This window comes from Marmota monax, unplaced genomic scaffold (genome assembly GCF_021218885.2).
Source record: "Marmota monax isolate L192 unplaced genomic scaffold, Marmota_monax_Labrador192_F-V1.1 WCK01_AAM20220418_F8-fsc00369, whole genome shotgun sequence".
NCBI classification, from domain to species: Eukaryota; Metazoa; Chordata; class Mammalia; order Rodentia; family Sciuridae; genus Marmota; species Marmota monax.
Window position 1 is genome coordinate 757,071 of NW_026694197.1, and position 17,473 is coordinate 774,543.

General features: G+C 33.7%; 2 protein-coding genes across 3 annotated transcripts in view; one reads left to right on the forward strand and one right to left on the reverse strand.

The window, feature by feature from the left end:
* Window positions 1-17,473, reverse strand: part of Tnks (tankyrase) — a 200,239-nt gene that overhangs the window by 133,941 nt on the left and 48,825 nt on the right. For both annotated transcript variants that reach the window (XM_046466386.2, XM_046466385.2), the window contains exon 3: window positions 7,250-7,345. In XM_046466386.2, the coding sequence (XP_046322342.1) occupies window positions 7,250-7,345 (96 nt within the window). The remainder of the gene's footprint in view (window positions 1-7,249; window positions 7,346-17,473) is intronic.
* On the forward strand, window positions 2,529-2,921 carry LOC124108030 (DNA-directed RNA polymerases I, II, and III subunit RPABC4-like). The gene has a single exon (XM_046466388.2). The coding sequence runs from the start codon at window positions 2,567-2,569 to the stop codon at window positions 2,741-2,743; it is 177 nt and encodes a 58-aa protein (XP_046322344.1). The 5' UTR covers window positions 2,529-2,566; the 3' UTR covers window positions 2,744-2,921.

Consider the following 17,473-nt stretch of genomic DNA (forward strand, 5'->3'; position numbering starts at 1 on the left):
CTTGGAAGATATGGTACTTTCAGTTACCAGTCAGACCTGAGACACATTTGTTTACTTCATTTTACATATTTTTCTAAATCCTGGGGGCAAAGAAAGGAGAAAGACACACAAAAGTCCAAACCCTTGTAAATATGATTCTATTGGGCAAACAAATAACAAAAAAAAAATTCAATTTCTGTTATCAATATATCTATCAAGAAAACAAAAGCTAATGGGAGTGTGGACAAAAACTAATCTCTTGAGTCACAAAGTATCGGAGCAGAGATTAAATTGATGAACCATGTGAAGTTCTGGAGCAGTGTTCACTTCAGTAAACATCATGTTAGCCCAGCCACAGAAATGTGCTTCCTCTGTTTGAGGGACAGCAAGCATTCATCTGTAGCTGAAGTAGAGATCAAAAGAGAATTTAAGATCAGAGATATGCAAGACAGGAGCCAGATCATCTAGGTCATGGTTAAAGAATTTGGATTTTACTGAACATAGAGCTGATTTAAGCTTTAGAAAAACCATTCCAGCTATGGTGAAGAAAACTGAACATGAAGCTACTGCTGTCATGAAAGAAAAATAATGAAGCCAACACAGTGAGTATGGGAGAAATGGTTCCATCAGGAATCTAAAAGAACAGAAGACCTAATTACCAATCCACTGGATACAGTCTGAGGAAAAGAAAAGACTGCTAATTGTGACTTGAGCAAACCCTAATAGTCAAACCTAGAAAGGCAAGATACAAATCACTAACGTCCCAACTTCTAAAGATTTTGGCTTTATCTGAAAAGCAGTAGAGTAGGGAGAAGAAAAAAGAGACTCCAGACATTTTGTTGATTTACCAAGCCAGCTTCTGCAGGCACACAGCAGACTCCTCAACTCTGTTTGAAAACTTGAGTCACCACTGATTACTTCTGCAGAGACTGGAAGTCTGCCTAGCAATCATAGATTAGGATTTCCTATGAAGTGCAAAGAATCCACGTTAAAGTTATTTATTGTTGAGACATCTGAGTGTAAATATATCTTTCTTCCCAACTCCTTTTCCTCTCAATCCGCTTAGAAACTACTAGGACCAATTACCTTGCCAACTTTTTGACCATCTAAACTAACTCAGTTTATCCCAATCATCGTTAGTCCTGCCAATGATAAACATTCCTTTGGGCAGCTATCCTCCTCTAAACTCAGTCTTAATCTGCACTCACCTCCTTGGCTGACTCAACTTCCCACTATTACACTCTATCCTATTTACTGTGCCCCAGAAGATTATTTTTTCATGGTTAACAAACCTCCTTCCCAGTCCTGTTCAAGGAACACTCTCTTTTGTCAATTACCTTGAACTTAAATGTGGCTCTCATTATAGCATATGCAGTACCACTCTTAAAAGGGAAGTGCCTCATTCTCCAAACCTTCATGTATTTTACATTCAAGAATACAGATATCCATCAGACTGAACATGGTATAGCAGCACAATTTTGGAGAAATTCATAAAATAACTCTAAATTCACAAAGAATAAAAACATATCAAAATGTTTTAAGGGGACTCACTCAAAAAACTAAAAATATATCCATAGAAGTAATGAAGTAATTATAAACTGATGTTGCAGAATACTTAATGTCTCCTGGGACTATCCATGTATGTACACTTAATTTAGTACTATGTAACATACAAGGCTGATCTGATTAAAGAAAAAAAAAGTGTGAAGCATATATACACAAAAATTTTAAAATAAAGTATACCAAAATGTTATCTCTAAGTGGTATAAATCTTAAATAACTTTTTCTTTTTACACTTTTTCTATTTCCCTCAATTTCTCAATGTATTTTTATAACCAGAAAAAGGCCAAATATGCTTTTAAAAATCTATAATAATCATTTTAATAACATTTAATAATGATAACACAGCAAACATCCTCTTCAACAAAATTTACGTAGGCCATTTTAGACTTTTCATATCCTTGCTTTAATTGAAAAGCTTATTTCCAAGTCCTTTAAATGATTGCCTAGAACATCAAAGTCATCAGAAACAAAAACATAACTCAAAAAATCTCAATATTTTTTCTAAACATATCATCCACTTAAACAGTAATTCAGCAAAGAATGTAATCAGTCTCAGTTATTATGGTTTAGATGTGAGATGTTCCCCAAAAGCTCCCGTATTATTGCAAGAATATTCAGAGATAAAATAACTGAATTATAAGAGCTGCAAGCAACCTAATCAGTCCATCTGAGTTTGAATAAAGCTGCTGTAGGTAGGTGGGGCATGACTGAAAGAGGTGGGTAACTGAGGGCATGCATGGACGGGTTCATCTTCTCTGTAGTCCCTTCACCTCTCTTTCTTCTGCTTCCTGGCCCCCATGAGCATAGTAAACTCCCCTACCATGCCCTTCCATCATAATGCTCTGCCTCAGAATAAAGGTACAATGAACCCTGCCCACCATGGATTAAATCTCTGAAACTAAGTCAAAATATACTTTTCCTCCTGTAAGTTGTTCTTGTCAGGTGTTTTGAACACATCAACACAAAATGAGTGATACACGGTTCTGTTTGGAAACGCGGAGAAAAGTCTGCGTGGTGTGTAGGAATGGACACTCAGAAGGACGTTCAACCCCCAAAGCAGCAGCCAATGATCTATATCTGTGGAGAATGTCACACAGAAAATGAAATAAAATCCAGGGATCCAATCAGATGCAGAGAATGTGGATACAGAATAATGTACAAGAAAAGAACTAAAAGATTGGTGGTTTTTGATGCTCAATGAAACATGGGAATTCAGAGGAGTGTCTTCCTTTGTATCTGGATTTGACCCTTGAATGTTTCTCGTTATTATACAGCTTTTTATTTAGCACACTTATCTTATGAATACAACTGTATACATATAATTTCATTTTATTTCATTTTCCAAGTCAAATTGTGTTTAGGTATCAGTAATTTGTGTAAAGATTGTGTAAATTAAATGACTTAATTTAATTTTATTGTATCATGTGATCAGACACAAAATGAAAAATTAAAATTGCTTCCCCAAATCACACTTTTAATTAAACACTTTTAGAAATGCAAGTTTCTAAAGTCCTGTAAAATTCTGATGAAAGAAGTTCCTTGGAAACATAATTATATGTTGTGAACTGCTGGTAAACTCTCTAGCATTATTTGGTACAGATTAAATTAGTCTACTTGCTCTCAGTATAAAGATATAAAAAAATTCAAAACTAGTAGGTAAAATCAGAAATGAATAGACATAAAGGAATAGCTGAGAATATGTAAAAACAAGTTGCTTCTTCACATATACAGGGTCATATGCATGCCTACCCTTCTGAAATAAGTTCTGTATAGAAAATTAGTCAAAGTGGAATAGATACTTGAGTAGAAGACTGAAAGATTAGAAGGAGCATTACTGGAATAGGGGAAAGAGCCAGTGTAAAAGCTATGGGGCAAACTGTGAACTTGCTTTGTTCCCACTTCAAAATGAAGCGCATGTGACTTACACTTCATGAACAGTGAGATAGTGGAAAAAGGTGAGGTTGCATTTTTGTCACTGGATGCCACCAAGAAAGCATTGTTAGAGTCTTCCTACTACCATCATCTCTAAATCAGAGTCCCCAGAGCACCTGAACATCTGCAGAAGCTATTCATCAAAGGGCTGAGCTTTGAAACAACTGATGAGAGTCTGAGATGCTATCGAGTAATCGGGAACACTCACGGACTGTGTGGTAATGAGAGACCCAAACATCAAGTGCTCCAGGAGCTTTGGGTTTGTCACTTATGCCACTGTGGAGGAAGTGGACACAGCCATGAGTGCAGGACCACACAAGATACATGAAAGAGATGTGGAACCAAAGAGAGCTGTCCCAAGAGAAGATTTTCAAAGACCATGGGCATACTTAACTGTGTAAAAGACCTTTGTTGGTGGCATTAAAGAAGTCACTGAAGAACATCACATGAGATTATTGTGAACAGTTTGAGAAAACTGAAGTTATTGAAATCACGACTGAGACAGTGAAAAGACGAGGGCCTTTGCTTTTGTACCTTTGGATGACCATTACTGTGGATAAGATTGTCGTTCAGAAATACCATACTGTGAATGGCCACAACTGAAGTGATGAAAGCCCTGTCAAAGCAAAAGATGGCTAGTGTTTAATTTAGCCAAAGAAGTCCAAGTCTTGGAAACTTTGGTGGTTGTAGAGATGTAGAAATGACAGTTTTGGTCTTAGAGAAAACTTGAGTGGTTGTGTTGATTTTGGTGGCAGTGGGGATGGCTACAATGGATTTGGTAATGATGGAACCAATTTTGGAGGTGGTGGAAGCTCATTTAATTATTTTGGCAATTACAACAATGAGTTATCAAATTTTGGACCCACCAAGGGTGGAAACTGGAGGCAGAATCTCCGGACTCCTTGGTGTTAGAGGCCAATAGTTTGCTAAATCACAAAACCAAGGTGGCTATGGTGGTTCCAGCAATAGCAGCAGCTATGACAGTGGTAGAAGGTTTTACTACTGCCAGGAAACAGCAGGACAGGAGAGCCAGAGAAGTGACAGGGAAGCTACAGCTACAGATTTGTGAACTTATCTAAGCACAGTGGTAGCAGGGCCTAGCTGCAACAAAGAAGAAATGATTTAGACAGTACTCATATGTATAGACAAAAAAACTTGACTGTATTTGTGATAAATTGTATAACAGGTCATCTTAGTTTCTGTTCTGTGGAAAGTGTAAAGTATTCTATCAAAGATTTTAATGTAGACTTTTTTCCCCCGCCCATGCTGTTGATTGCTAAATGTTAGTCTGATCATGATACTGAATAAATGTGTCTTTAAAAAAAAAAAAAATGAGTGATACACAATTATTCTCTGTAAAATGAAGCGCATACTGTTGCTTACAAAGTTTTATACAACTCCATGCATTTTTTATTTTATAAGACAGCATTAATTAATCATGTATTTTTAAATGTTTTATAAGGAGATTTTCACCTTGCTAATTTCCTTTAAGAAAAATATATATATCCTTGTACACAGTTTTGGCTAATGTACCCAAGTAGTAAATGATGGGATGTTGGAAAGAAATTTTCAATAAGTAAATTCCCAATGAGAAAAACACTTAAAAACTTTCCTCTCAAAAGTTCAGCAATAAACCACAATTGCAACTGGAATAAAAAATTACTTCGAATAATATCTAATAACTCAAAGACATTACTTTGAAAAGAAAGCTCTTTCATACTTTCTTTTTGTGTGCAGTACTGGGATGGGACCCAGCATCTTGCTGCACATGTCAGGCAAGTACTCTACCACTGAGCTGCATCATCAGCCCACCTTCCTTTTTAAAACTTATGCTTAATCTAAATTCAGTTTGAAAATAGTACTTCCACCATAATGCCCCTGGAAAGAATTGTTTAGTATAGAATCTGTGTGGACAGAAAACATTTTAGAATATGGTTCACCTAACTATTACTTCACTAAATTATATAACATGAACATAGGAGTAGAACTAGGTAACATTTCCAACAATACTCTTATTAGACTTTGTTTCTCTTAAATCATATCTGAAAAGCTGTATATCTTTTTTTTTTAAAAAAGTAGAAATTCTTCAAAATAATTCATAAAAATCAGATCATGATCAAGAATTTAATATCTTCCTATTTAAGCAAAAGATGGCTTTCCAATCAATTTTAATAAACATGGTATCTGTCCTCCAGAAATACTCAGTTTCCATGAATGATTATGTCAAAGCTCTTTCCTGATATAATCTTAAAATCCATTACAAATCAGTAGTTAGCTTCTTATTATTACTAACATATTTAAACTTTGTCTTTTAAAAAAGTACAAATGGATCTACAAGCAATGATATATTATCTGAATCTAACAAATGGACAGGCAGGCCTTGAGAATTGGAGAGGAGGAAAAGGTCAGAAAGAGGACACTGAGATATAGAGACAGTTTTGCTCGGCATTTATGATATACTGTACCTGTGTTTCTATGAACTGTATTTCTGCTTTGGTTGGAGACCACTCTACAGCTACTATAGTTGCCCATGGCTTTGTTAGAAGAAAATGAAAGGCTAGAGAGAATCTATGTAGGCCTCAGATTATATATTTTAATTTCATTACTTAAGACTATATATTTAATTATTTTTCCTATCTACACTGACTTAAACAGTTTTATTCCTCTAGTATGAGTTATCTTGATTTGGCAACCAAGGCATATAACCTTTTACTGAGAAAAATCATATTATTCTGATTTAGCAGTGAGTGTGTTAATTTTGGTATAGTGGGAAGTTATCCTTCTGTGCACAGTAATTAAGCAAAACTCAATATATTTTCATAGCTTACTCAATATAATGTTTTCATTCACCTCAGAATCTTGTTTAAAATGCACAGCATGTACTCTAAAACTTAAACGAGAACAAAAGATTTATTTTCTTCAAACAGGGCAAATTTAAAGGGTAGTTAAAAGTCATTTACTTTCACTCAACCTAAAACAATAACATTGGCACTGCAGTGACAAAGAGGCTCCAAATTACAAAGGTCAGTTAAGTAAGAGAGGGCAAAGGCAGCAGGACTCAGATACTAAAAATAAAAACAAAAATAGATTCAATGCAGCATTTTGAGAATGAAGATCAATGAAACAATAGTTGCTCAAAATTATATCAGTTATAATGTTATTTCCTACGTTGATATCAAAGATCCTTTCTATTTTAACATTCCTCTTTGCTGGTTCTTGGCATTTGTTTTAATAAATTTCTATATTTTACTTCCATTACCCAAAATAAAATATATTGCCCCAGTTAAAAAATAACTTGGCTATCATGGTAAAAGTGAAAATATATGATAAAAATATAAAGGGATGGCAAGCGAGAAGCAGCAGCATATTTTATTTACTATTGATCCAAGTAATAAGGCAGCAGGTTGTCTTTCCAATCAAAACTACTTTTATAGTTATACAAATGTCCTTGCCTGCTCAATAGCAAAGGTCTTAAAAAGAAACAACTGAGAGGATGAGGTATAAAAAAATTATGATATAAACCATGAATGACTAAAATACAAGTGAATAATATTGTGATTTAATGCTATGATTCTAAGTAGAACAAGTTTATTGCTTATATGCATGACAACACAATTAATAAGACAGATATCTAATCAATAATAAAGTAATGGATAATGATGTAAATATTTGTTTAGCTTCATCAATTAAAAAAAAAATTCAATGCATGAAGATTTTATGAAATCAAGCTAGTAGTAGTTCTACAGATAAAATAACCTGGTAGCTGTTTTCTTACCTGTAAGGACAGCTTTTGCTGAAGGATCTGCCAGGTCCAAAGCTGATTTCCCATCAGTGTTCCGAATGTTTGGATCAGCTCCGTGCTGCAGCAGCACTGTGCAGGGAAAGCAGAAACAATATCTTACCTCGGGGATACAGAGATTATTTACTGGTAAGTGTTGCCTCGGCATGGTGTAGGCATAAACATACATTGCACAAAGTTTTTTCTTTTGAGGAAAAAGAAAAGAAAGAAAAAGAGAAAAAAGCACTGCAGCAAAAGATCTTCTCTAGAGTAAAGCGAAGTTGGCAACTTATGGTACAGTATTATCACATGACTTGACATCATAAACATGAAACTAGAAAAATCTTGCAATATACAGTTTTAGTTTGCTTCCTTCGGGCAGCAGTAAGGGAAGCTGTGTGCTCACTGACTCACACTATGAAATATGCTAACTGTGAACCTGCCCTATCTTTACTACCACTGTGGCTGCTTGTTGCTGCTGCTGCTTTACTGCTGGATTTCCAAATGCTTTCTCTTCTCAGAATAGTTATAATACTGTGCAAGGCTTTTAGTGGCTCACCACTTACATATGAAACTCACCATAACATACTGGCTTGCTTCCAAGAAGTTTAACAGACACAGTAATGCATGCAACTCAGGTACTCTGCAGTCAAGCTACACAAAGAATGGTCTTTTAAAATAATCTTTCCATCAAAAAAAATTTTTAAAAAAACTCAATCTCTATAATAAAACATATACTAAGAAATGTATGTAACACATGCTATACTGGGTTGAAATAAGAGAGAATAACTGTAAAATCCACATGTAAATCTGTTAATCCAATATTTCTAAGCCCCATCTAGTATATGAGTATGTATATGGCAGTAGGGATTACTGCTATTAATACCACTCAAGCAATGATTTAAACTAATAAATAGGTTCAGCATCCCTAGTCTAAAATCCAAAATCCAAAATGGTCTAAAATACAAAAAAAAAAAAAAAAAAAAAAAAAAAAAAAGAAAGAAAAAGTGAGCATCTCTATGATGCTCCAAGTGGAAAATTCCACATCCGACTTTATGTGACACGTCACAGTCAAAACACAAGTGCACTAAAAATGTTATATAAAATCACTTTCATGTCTGGACCTGGATCACAACCCTAAGATATTTGTGTGTGTGTGTGCGTGTGCAATATACACACACACACACAAATATTGCATATATATATACAAATCTTCTAAAATCAAAAAACTCTGAAATCTGAAACATTTCTGATCCCCAGGATAATTACAATTCAATTACAGCTTTTGAGTCACCTCCATTGACAAGACCCAAATTTTCATCTAGATCTTGGGTTGTTTTAGATATTAAAATCAGCCATGGCTTGAGAAGATACAGAGAAATCTTATGAAGATATTCTACAGTAGTCCCAACTTATCTGCAGCTTTGATTTCTGTGGTTTGAGTTACTGGCAGTCAACTACAGTCAGAAATATTAGACAATTTCAAAAATAAACAATTCACGAGTGTTAAACTGTGTGCCAGGAACAGTATGATAAAATTTTACACTGTCCTTTTTCATCTATGTGGGATGAATCATGCCTCTGAACTGCATATCCATGCTGTATACACTACTTACCCATTAGTCACTTGGCAGTCATCTTGGTTATCAGATCAATTTTCATGGTACTACAAATGCTTATGTTCAAGTAACCCTCATTAATGGTCCCAAGAGTAGAGATGCTGGTAAATGGGACATGCTAAAGAGAAGCTATAAAATGCTTCAAGTAAAAAGGGGGAAATTTTCAATATAGAAAAAATTTGAATGCTGAGGCTACTAAACTCTGTAAGAACAAATCTTTTAAACTGTGAAAATGAAAAAAGAAGTTAGTCTGTCCCATCACTAAACACAAGTTAGAAAACCACATTCATGATAATTTTTGTTACAATATATTACAATAACTGTTCTATTTCTATTATTAGTTATTACTGTTTATCACTTACTGTGGCTAGTTTATAAAGTAAACACTGTATGTATAGGAAAGACCACAGTAAATATATATATATGATCCAGCACTATCTGTGGTTTCAGGCATCTACTATGGGTCTTGGAATGTATTCCTCACAGATAAGGGGGATTCCTGTATATTATCCGCTTTTTCTGGAGGGGGGGGGGTGCTGAGGATTGAACCCAGAGCTTCGATAAACACAATTCTACCACTGAGCTCTTATTATTTCATTCTTGAACATAAGCAACAAACATAATTAGTTTTCAGATGTTTAACGTTAAGTATTTTCTAGAGATAAGACTTAAGTGGAATAAAATAGCAAGTACCAAAATATCAAACTGTAGTTACTTTTTCATCATAATGATAATGATTAGAACTTTTGCAGGAATAATACTTCTTTTATTCTAGGAAGAAACTAATGTGAAGATTTGGTTTGTAACAGGTTTTATCATAAAGAATCAAAAGGGAGCTGATATCAGCCTCATAACCTTACATAGCTACTGAGTGAGCAAATGTAATAGAAAATAAAAGAATGATAGCTATCATGAAAAGTAGAGTTTTTTGTTGCATCTTCAGAAACTTTCAAAACCTACTTTTAAACAAACAACATAAGAACATTTTTATTTAAGTGTTTAACAATTATAAGATGGGAACTTTTATAATGCAGCTTTTAATGGGTAGCAGAAGCAAAATATTGAAAGCCTGAAAGACTACTCCTCCAAAAGTCAACTAAAACTCAATCCTTCCAGCTATAATCAGTATTTTACCTATTCCTATTTTGCAAGAGATATGCCATTACAATTTAATTGCAGTTTTATTTTACGTGACTTTAAAAGAGTAATCTTTTTGAAATAATGTGTTTTCTGAACATTTTGAGGTCACATCTCCATCACTGAACCTAAACACTTAGATACATGTACTGCAGAATAATGTAGACACAGGAAAGCAGCAGCTGAAATTTCTGAACCACATGCTAATAAAAAAACATCCATGTTAAAAATATTTACCCTTCAGTAGGTGAATGGGCAAAAAAAAAATGTGGCATATATACACAATGGAATATTACTCAGCAATAAAAGAGAATAAAATCATGGCATCTGCAGATAAATAGATGGAGCTGGAGAAGATAATACTAAGTGAAGTTAGCCAATCCCAAAAAAACAAATGCCAAATGTTTTTCTGATATAAAGTGACTGACTCATAGTAGGGTAGGGGGAGCATGGGAGAAATAGATGAACTCTAGATAGGGCAGAGGGGTGGGACGGGAAGAGAAGGGGCAGGGGATCAGCAATGATAGTGGACATGATTATCCAAAATGCATGTATGAAGACACGAATTGGTGTGAACATACTTTATATACAACCAGAGGTATGAAAAATCACTCTATATGTGTGATTTTTGTATGAATTGTAATGCATTACGTTGTCATTTATTTTTTAAAAATCAATGAAAAATGAAAAAAAATTGATATTTTTAATTCACAAAGTATAGGTTAAAAAAACAAAACTTAGGCCTGGTGCAGTGGTCCATTCCTGTAATCCTAGCAATTTGGGAGGCTGAGGCAGGAGGATCACAAGTTCAAGGACAACCTCAGCAACTTAGTGAAGCCCTGTCCCAAAATAAATATTGAAAAGGGCTGAGGATTTAGCTCAGTGGTAAAGTCCCCGAGATTCAATCCCTAGTTTTTTTTTAAAAAATGTATATATAATTTATTATTATGTATATATATTATATATACATATACATTAAGTTATATATATACATAAATATGTGTGTGTATATATATAAAACTTAATAAAAAACAAAACTTAAAAAAGAGTTTTAAGAGAAATACAGGTATCTGCAATTACACCAGCAGGGATCTAAACTTATCTTAAACTTTCATAAAAAGCCACAAGATAGCTGGGAGGAATAAATCAGAACCATAAAGTGGTATGCAAAGGGGTTGAGTTTAAAGTCTAGCAATACCTATTAGCTACTAATATTTTACATTTGAAGCACATTTAAAAATGCAGACACTATTTGTACTCTCAACTCTAGAAATATCTTCTAATTACATGCTTTGTTCTAAAGGTAGCAGTCAGCAAATTTTTCTATTACAGAGACAGACAGTAAATATTTTAGGCTTTGTAGACTATATAGTTTATCACAACTACTTATCCTTACACTTCAACTCTACTTACCATTATAGTGCAAAAGCAGCCACAGATAATACTTAGAATTAGCTGTACAATCTTCTTAATGATAATAAAATTTAAATTTTATATAATTTTCATGTGTCCCCAAATATTATTTCTGATTTAAAAAAAAACATTTTCAAATATAAAAACAATTTTTAGCCACAGTAAAGCACAGGGTGGGATGGGTCTGGCCTATGAGCCAGAATGTATTGACCCCTGACCTTGGGCAGTGCTACATGGTGTGGTCTATGGACTGTGTGTATTCCCAGAACTGTTTGTAACCCATCTACATCAACATAATAAGCACAGAATTTGAGGGTCAACATTTAGAAATTTAGAATAAGCATTTCTAAACTAGTTTTTACATTTTTACCTGTATTGTATTTACATTTTAAAAAATGGGTCTATCATACATTGGGGGGAAAAACCCCTCATCTTCTGTCACAAACAATTTGAGAACTGAGTCAGGTGACACATAAAATTCTCTGGAACTTTACTTCCCAGACCTCTCAAGTAAAGGAGTCAGACTAGATAGGTGAATTCTAGATGTCTAAGGTGAGGCCTGATAATGTTTTTAGAATTACAGCCAAAGACCTGAAAAAAATCAAGATCTAAAATCTTTAAAAAACAAAAAAAAATTTTTTTTTCCTTTTTCCTAACACTTTTACCAAAAGACAACAAAACTAAAGTTGAGTTTATAACCACTGAAAATTGTCAGGTACTGACTAACGTGTCCCAAACTACTCCCTAAGCAAGTCTTCCAATCGAAAATCATTCTAAAGTACCTACAAATCACTGGTGTTTCACACTGTTCTGGGGATTTCTGGGGGGCTATTTTCTAATACCAAAAGAATGCCATGTACACAGGTAAAGGTAACAACCACAGCTTTCAAGAATGCCAGACTGTACTTGAAATGATGTCATCTAAGACTCTGTTCTGAGGCTTCAAAATTTGCTTGCAAAGTTCTGAACAATGAAATGTGACTATTAATACATTATAAGAAACTCATCTTCTATAATCAATATGCATTGACAACATACATAAAACAGATTACCCTTAAATAGCACAATGTCACAAAGCAAGTTTCCAAAATATACAAACAATATACAAAGTAAAGTTTGAAGGAAAAACAACAAAACTAAAATCTGAATAACATCCAATCCATAAATTTAAGGATACAATGGCCAATAAAAATTCTCTTATGTTATTTTTAACCAATTGGTACATCACCAAACTTCAAATCCCTTAGATTTTGCTTCCAATTGTTTTACTAATGTATATTAACTTTTATTTTCTTGTGAAATAAGAGGAATAGAAAAAAGATAGCAACAGAAATCACAGGTATTTAAAACTAAGGTAGGACCATAATATTTTTTTAAAGGTCATTTTCAAATAAGCTACAAACGTGATTTTTTCCCATTTACGGTATAGGTGTTCTATTTACATTGAGCCAGATTCAGAAAAAAAGGACTTCAGTCACAATGTTCTATTTACTTCCTCAAAACTTAAATTTAGGCATGTGCATCTCTTCAATTCTTACAAAGAGAAACATTTCTGCATTTATACAAAGCCTCAATCTGTCAAACTGCTACTTGATAAACCACATTTAACTACAGGCATTATTAACTCATTTAAGAAGACAGAACAAGAGAAACAAATGTGAATTTTCCAGGCTAAAAATGTAAAAAGGCTTTTAGAGTACACATCAAAAACTACTTTAGTAAGATTTTACTTTAAATGGCAAAAATGACACTGTTAAAAAATATTAAAGTTTCTGTTTATGTGAACTTAGAGCTATGTTAAGAGTTTAAAGTTGTTCATGATGACACTCAAATATTAAAAAGCTTTTCAAGTATTTATAAGTATCTTACTCTTTAAGAATAAACAGATATTCACTTATTAGACTGAATGTAGAAAACTGAATCTCACAAAGGACAAAATTCCTTAGATTTTTTTTTAGAGTGGAAAGTATAAGCTTTATTAAAGGACAGTAGAAAAGACTTCTCCCTGGAGGAGGAAGGGGACCCAAGAGGTGGAATCCCCTTAGATTTTTTTAAGCAAAGAAAATTTTTAATTTTTTAGCAAAACATCAAAGGACCAATTTTAACTAACAACCCTCAGTGTATAGGATTCTCACCAATAAACATGGACTGTAAAAGACAAACTAATTTTTAATTAAAATCTATGATATATCCTGGAGTTAATACATATTCAGACATCTCTTCTATAAAAACATGTACAATATTATAATGGTATAATACTATTACCATATATTTTTACACATATAGTGCTGAACATATTTGTATATTGTACATACTTTAAAAAATTCACTTATCTTTTCATTTGATATGTATTTATTATGGCATGAAAATAGTCCAGTTAGTATGTATTTCTTTAAATCATCAAGAATTGATTTATTGCCAGGTGTGGTGGCACATGCCTGTAATCCCAGCAGCTTGGGAAGCTGAGGATGGAGGATGCCAAGTTCAAAAGCCAGCCTCAACAACTTAGCAAGACCCTGTCTCAAAAAAAAAAAAAAAAAAAAAAAAAAAAAAATGGGATAAGGATGTGGCTCAGTGGTTAAATGCTCCTGGGTTCAATCCCTGGTACTCCCCTTCCCCCCAAAAAAGAGTTGATTTATCACTAATAGTAAACATGAAAATTCAAAAGCAATCTCTGCTATCTTAACAGTAGTACAGCTAACCAAACTTAAGAATTTGTATGACTCTAATTTTCTATTTTCAATAATGACAGGTTAGATTATTTGGACCTCCCTTAGGCTGTAAACAATAAGCAGAACAAGAGTTAAAACAAAAACAAACATACAACTTCCTAAAATCATTTATGAGCTAATGAAACAGTTAAAGTATTACTAGCAGAAAAACTAAAGATCAAAATGAATCCAGCTGGGTACACATGCCTCTAATCCCAGCAACTCATGAGGCTGAGGCAGGAGGATCACAAGGTCCAGGCCAGCCTCAGCAACTTAGCAAGACCCTCTCTCAAAATGAAAAATAGAAAGGACTGGGAATGTAACTCAGTAGTAAAGCACCCCTAGGTTCAATCCCCAGTACCAAAAAAAAACAAAAAAAAAAAACAAAGAAGAAAAAACGTGGGAGCTATAACTGTTCCAAAGTCGATTATTTAGAATAATACAAATTGTCTTTCCAGTGTCTCATGGGGCAAGATAACAGCAATAAAATCCAGGGCCCTAAAAGAGCAGAGACTAACAAAGACTCCCCACATAATAAGGTCTGTTCCTCAGGACAAAGATGATGTAGATGTGAGCTGGCCCTAGTCCAGACCACCTAAGGCTTACTATTAAGTAGGTGCTATGGGTTGAGAACATCATATAGTAGAAGGTGCTGAGGAAGAGTAGTGTAGACAGAATCAGAAATTCTGGTTTTGAGAAAGTAAACAGAATCTACAGAACTCATTAACACATGGTACAATTAGAAAAACAAAGGCCACCTTAGTTATGAATGTGTGTCATGCCCTAATGCAGAGGTGCAGGTCTACAATGTCAAATATATTTTCACAATAACATTAAAATAGTCTGCTGTTTTACAGTATTAACATTTGCACTGACGGTGCAAAAGCAACAGAGGATAGAAATACTGCTAACTTGGCATGTATCAAGGTAAGTACCACCAGAATTTACTAGTGATCATTTTATTCATTACCTTACGTTTGTAGTAAAAAGGGAGGACAGGAGTTTCACATTGGAATGTCCCTAGTGAAGTAGGAAAAATTATTAATTTTGTTAAATCTGAACCCTTAGAAACATGGTTTTTTAAATATTATTTGTGAAGAATTGGAAAGTACCCATAGAAACTTTGGTTGCGTATCAAAGTACAATGGTGGTTCCGAAGAAAAAGTACTTAAAGGATTATGAGTTGCAAGCTGAACAAGCCACTTTTTGTCATGAAGCATTATTTTTAATTAAAAAGACAACTAACATGAAAACTGTTATTCAGACTTGGCTATTTGGCAGACATATTGTTCAAAGGCCTATTATAAAATTTGAGTCTTCAAAAAATAACAAATATAGGTTTTTTGATATAGTAAAATAAAAACTAAGTAAACCAGTGTTTTTGGATCGATGAATAGGGGCAGAGTGCTTGCCTGCTATGCCTGAGGTCCTCAACTTGATCCCCATCAACTCACACACACACACACAGTTAAAATGGAATGAATAGAAAATTACAAAATAATACAGAGGTACAAAATCCTTTCAAAGAACAAGATAACCAATGAATTATAATGTTACAGTGCAAAAAAGTTTTCAGATATGGTTTCAAATTCGATGTAGCAATTAACCACTAAGAAATTATCAGTGTTGGGCTGGGGATATAGCTCAGTTGGTACAGTGCTTGCCTCGCATGCATAAGGCACTAAGTTCGATCCCCAGCACCACCAAAAAAAAGAAAAGAAAGAAATTATCACTGTTAAGGGCTGGGTTTGTAGCTCAGTGGTAGAACCTTTGCCTTCACGTGTGAGTCACTGGGTTTGGTCCTCAGAACCACATAAAAATAAATAAATAAAGGTATTGTATTCCCCTACAATTAAAAATAATTTTTAAAAAGATTTAATCTCTATAAAAAGAAATTATCAGTGTTATGTTTAAATAAAGTATCAAAGAATATTCAATTATTTCAAAAAGTCCATTAATATATTCCTGGCTTTTCTAACTATAAATTGGCATGTTCTTCATATATGTATTTCAATCCTAAAACTATATCACCACAGACTGTACACAGAAGCAGATGAGAAAATCCAGCTATCTTTTGATTAAAGAGATTTGCATGAATGTAAAACAATTGTACTCTTTGTCATTTTTCATAAAATACTAACAGGTAATGAGTTTATTTGCTAATTATATTAATAATGTCTTAAAGTTCTTAGTTTTGATTTCTAATGTGGTATGTAAGACCCGAATAAACAAAATTTCTTTCGCATGCTCAATGATTTTTAGAATGCGAAGACTAAATATTTGAGAAATTCTGCTTAAGTCTAGACATGTACTAATAAAGTCTATAACCCCAAACAAACATATCCGTGGAAGAGACAGGAGACTGAGCCTTACTATACTATAAAAAGCATGGGAAACACCTTAGGCTTTCCACAGATCTGTATTAACAAAACTTAAAAATCAAACCTTCACAAGTTCAGGGTAATTTTGAATCTGAAACTGAACTATATGCTAAAACAAGAATAAAAATTCTTCAGAAACCAAAAATGAAAATAAGTACTGCAGAATTATAACAATCTCAACTACTGAATTAAACTTTTAGATATATAAAGAAAAAGAACAATGTGATTTAGTTAAGAAAAAGTCACTAGAAACCATACCCAAAGCGGATTAAAGACTGACCCTTTGGTTAACAAAGATTTTGAAGCAGTAATTACATGAGTAAGACCAAAGAATTAAAGGAAATATATTTTGAAAATAAAAATAAATTTTTTTTAAAAAGGTCTTAAGAAGTAAACTGACATACTCTGACAAGCAAGTGGAGAAACTATAGAACTTCAGTTCAACACAACCTAATTTCCAGATTTATTGAAAGCTACAGTAGTCAACATGCTATATAGTACTAGAATCAAAACAATATGCAAATCTGTGAAATAGAAGATAGCTCTGAAATATAACAGATCTAAAGTCAACTGATTTTTTAGCAAAAGAGTCATAGTAATTTAATGGTGGGAAAATGGTCTATTCAATAAATCATATTGGCATTGCTATCTATCTAGAAAACAAAGAAAAAAAGTAAAAAACTCTTACACCATATAAACAAATTAACTCTGAAGAGACCAAGGTCTTAAATGTAGCTAAAAATTGAAAATAAAACCTGTAGAAGAAAATATGAAAGAAAAATCTTTGGGACCTTGAGAAATGCAAAGATTTTTTTAGACAGGAGAAAAAGAGCCTACGCCTTAAAATCAACTACTGATAATTTGAACATTATCAGAATTAAGAACTGCTCTTTGAAAGTCATCATCAAGGGCTGGGGATGTGGCTCAAGCGGTAGCGCGCTCGCCTGGCATGCATGCGGC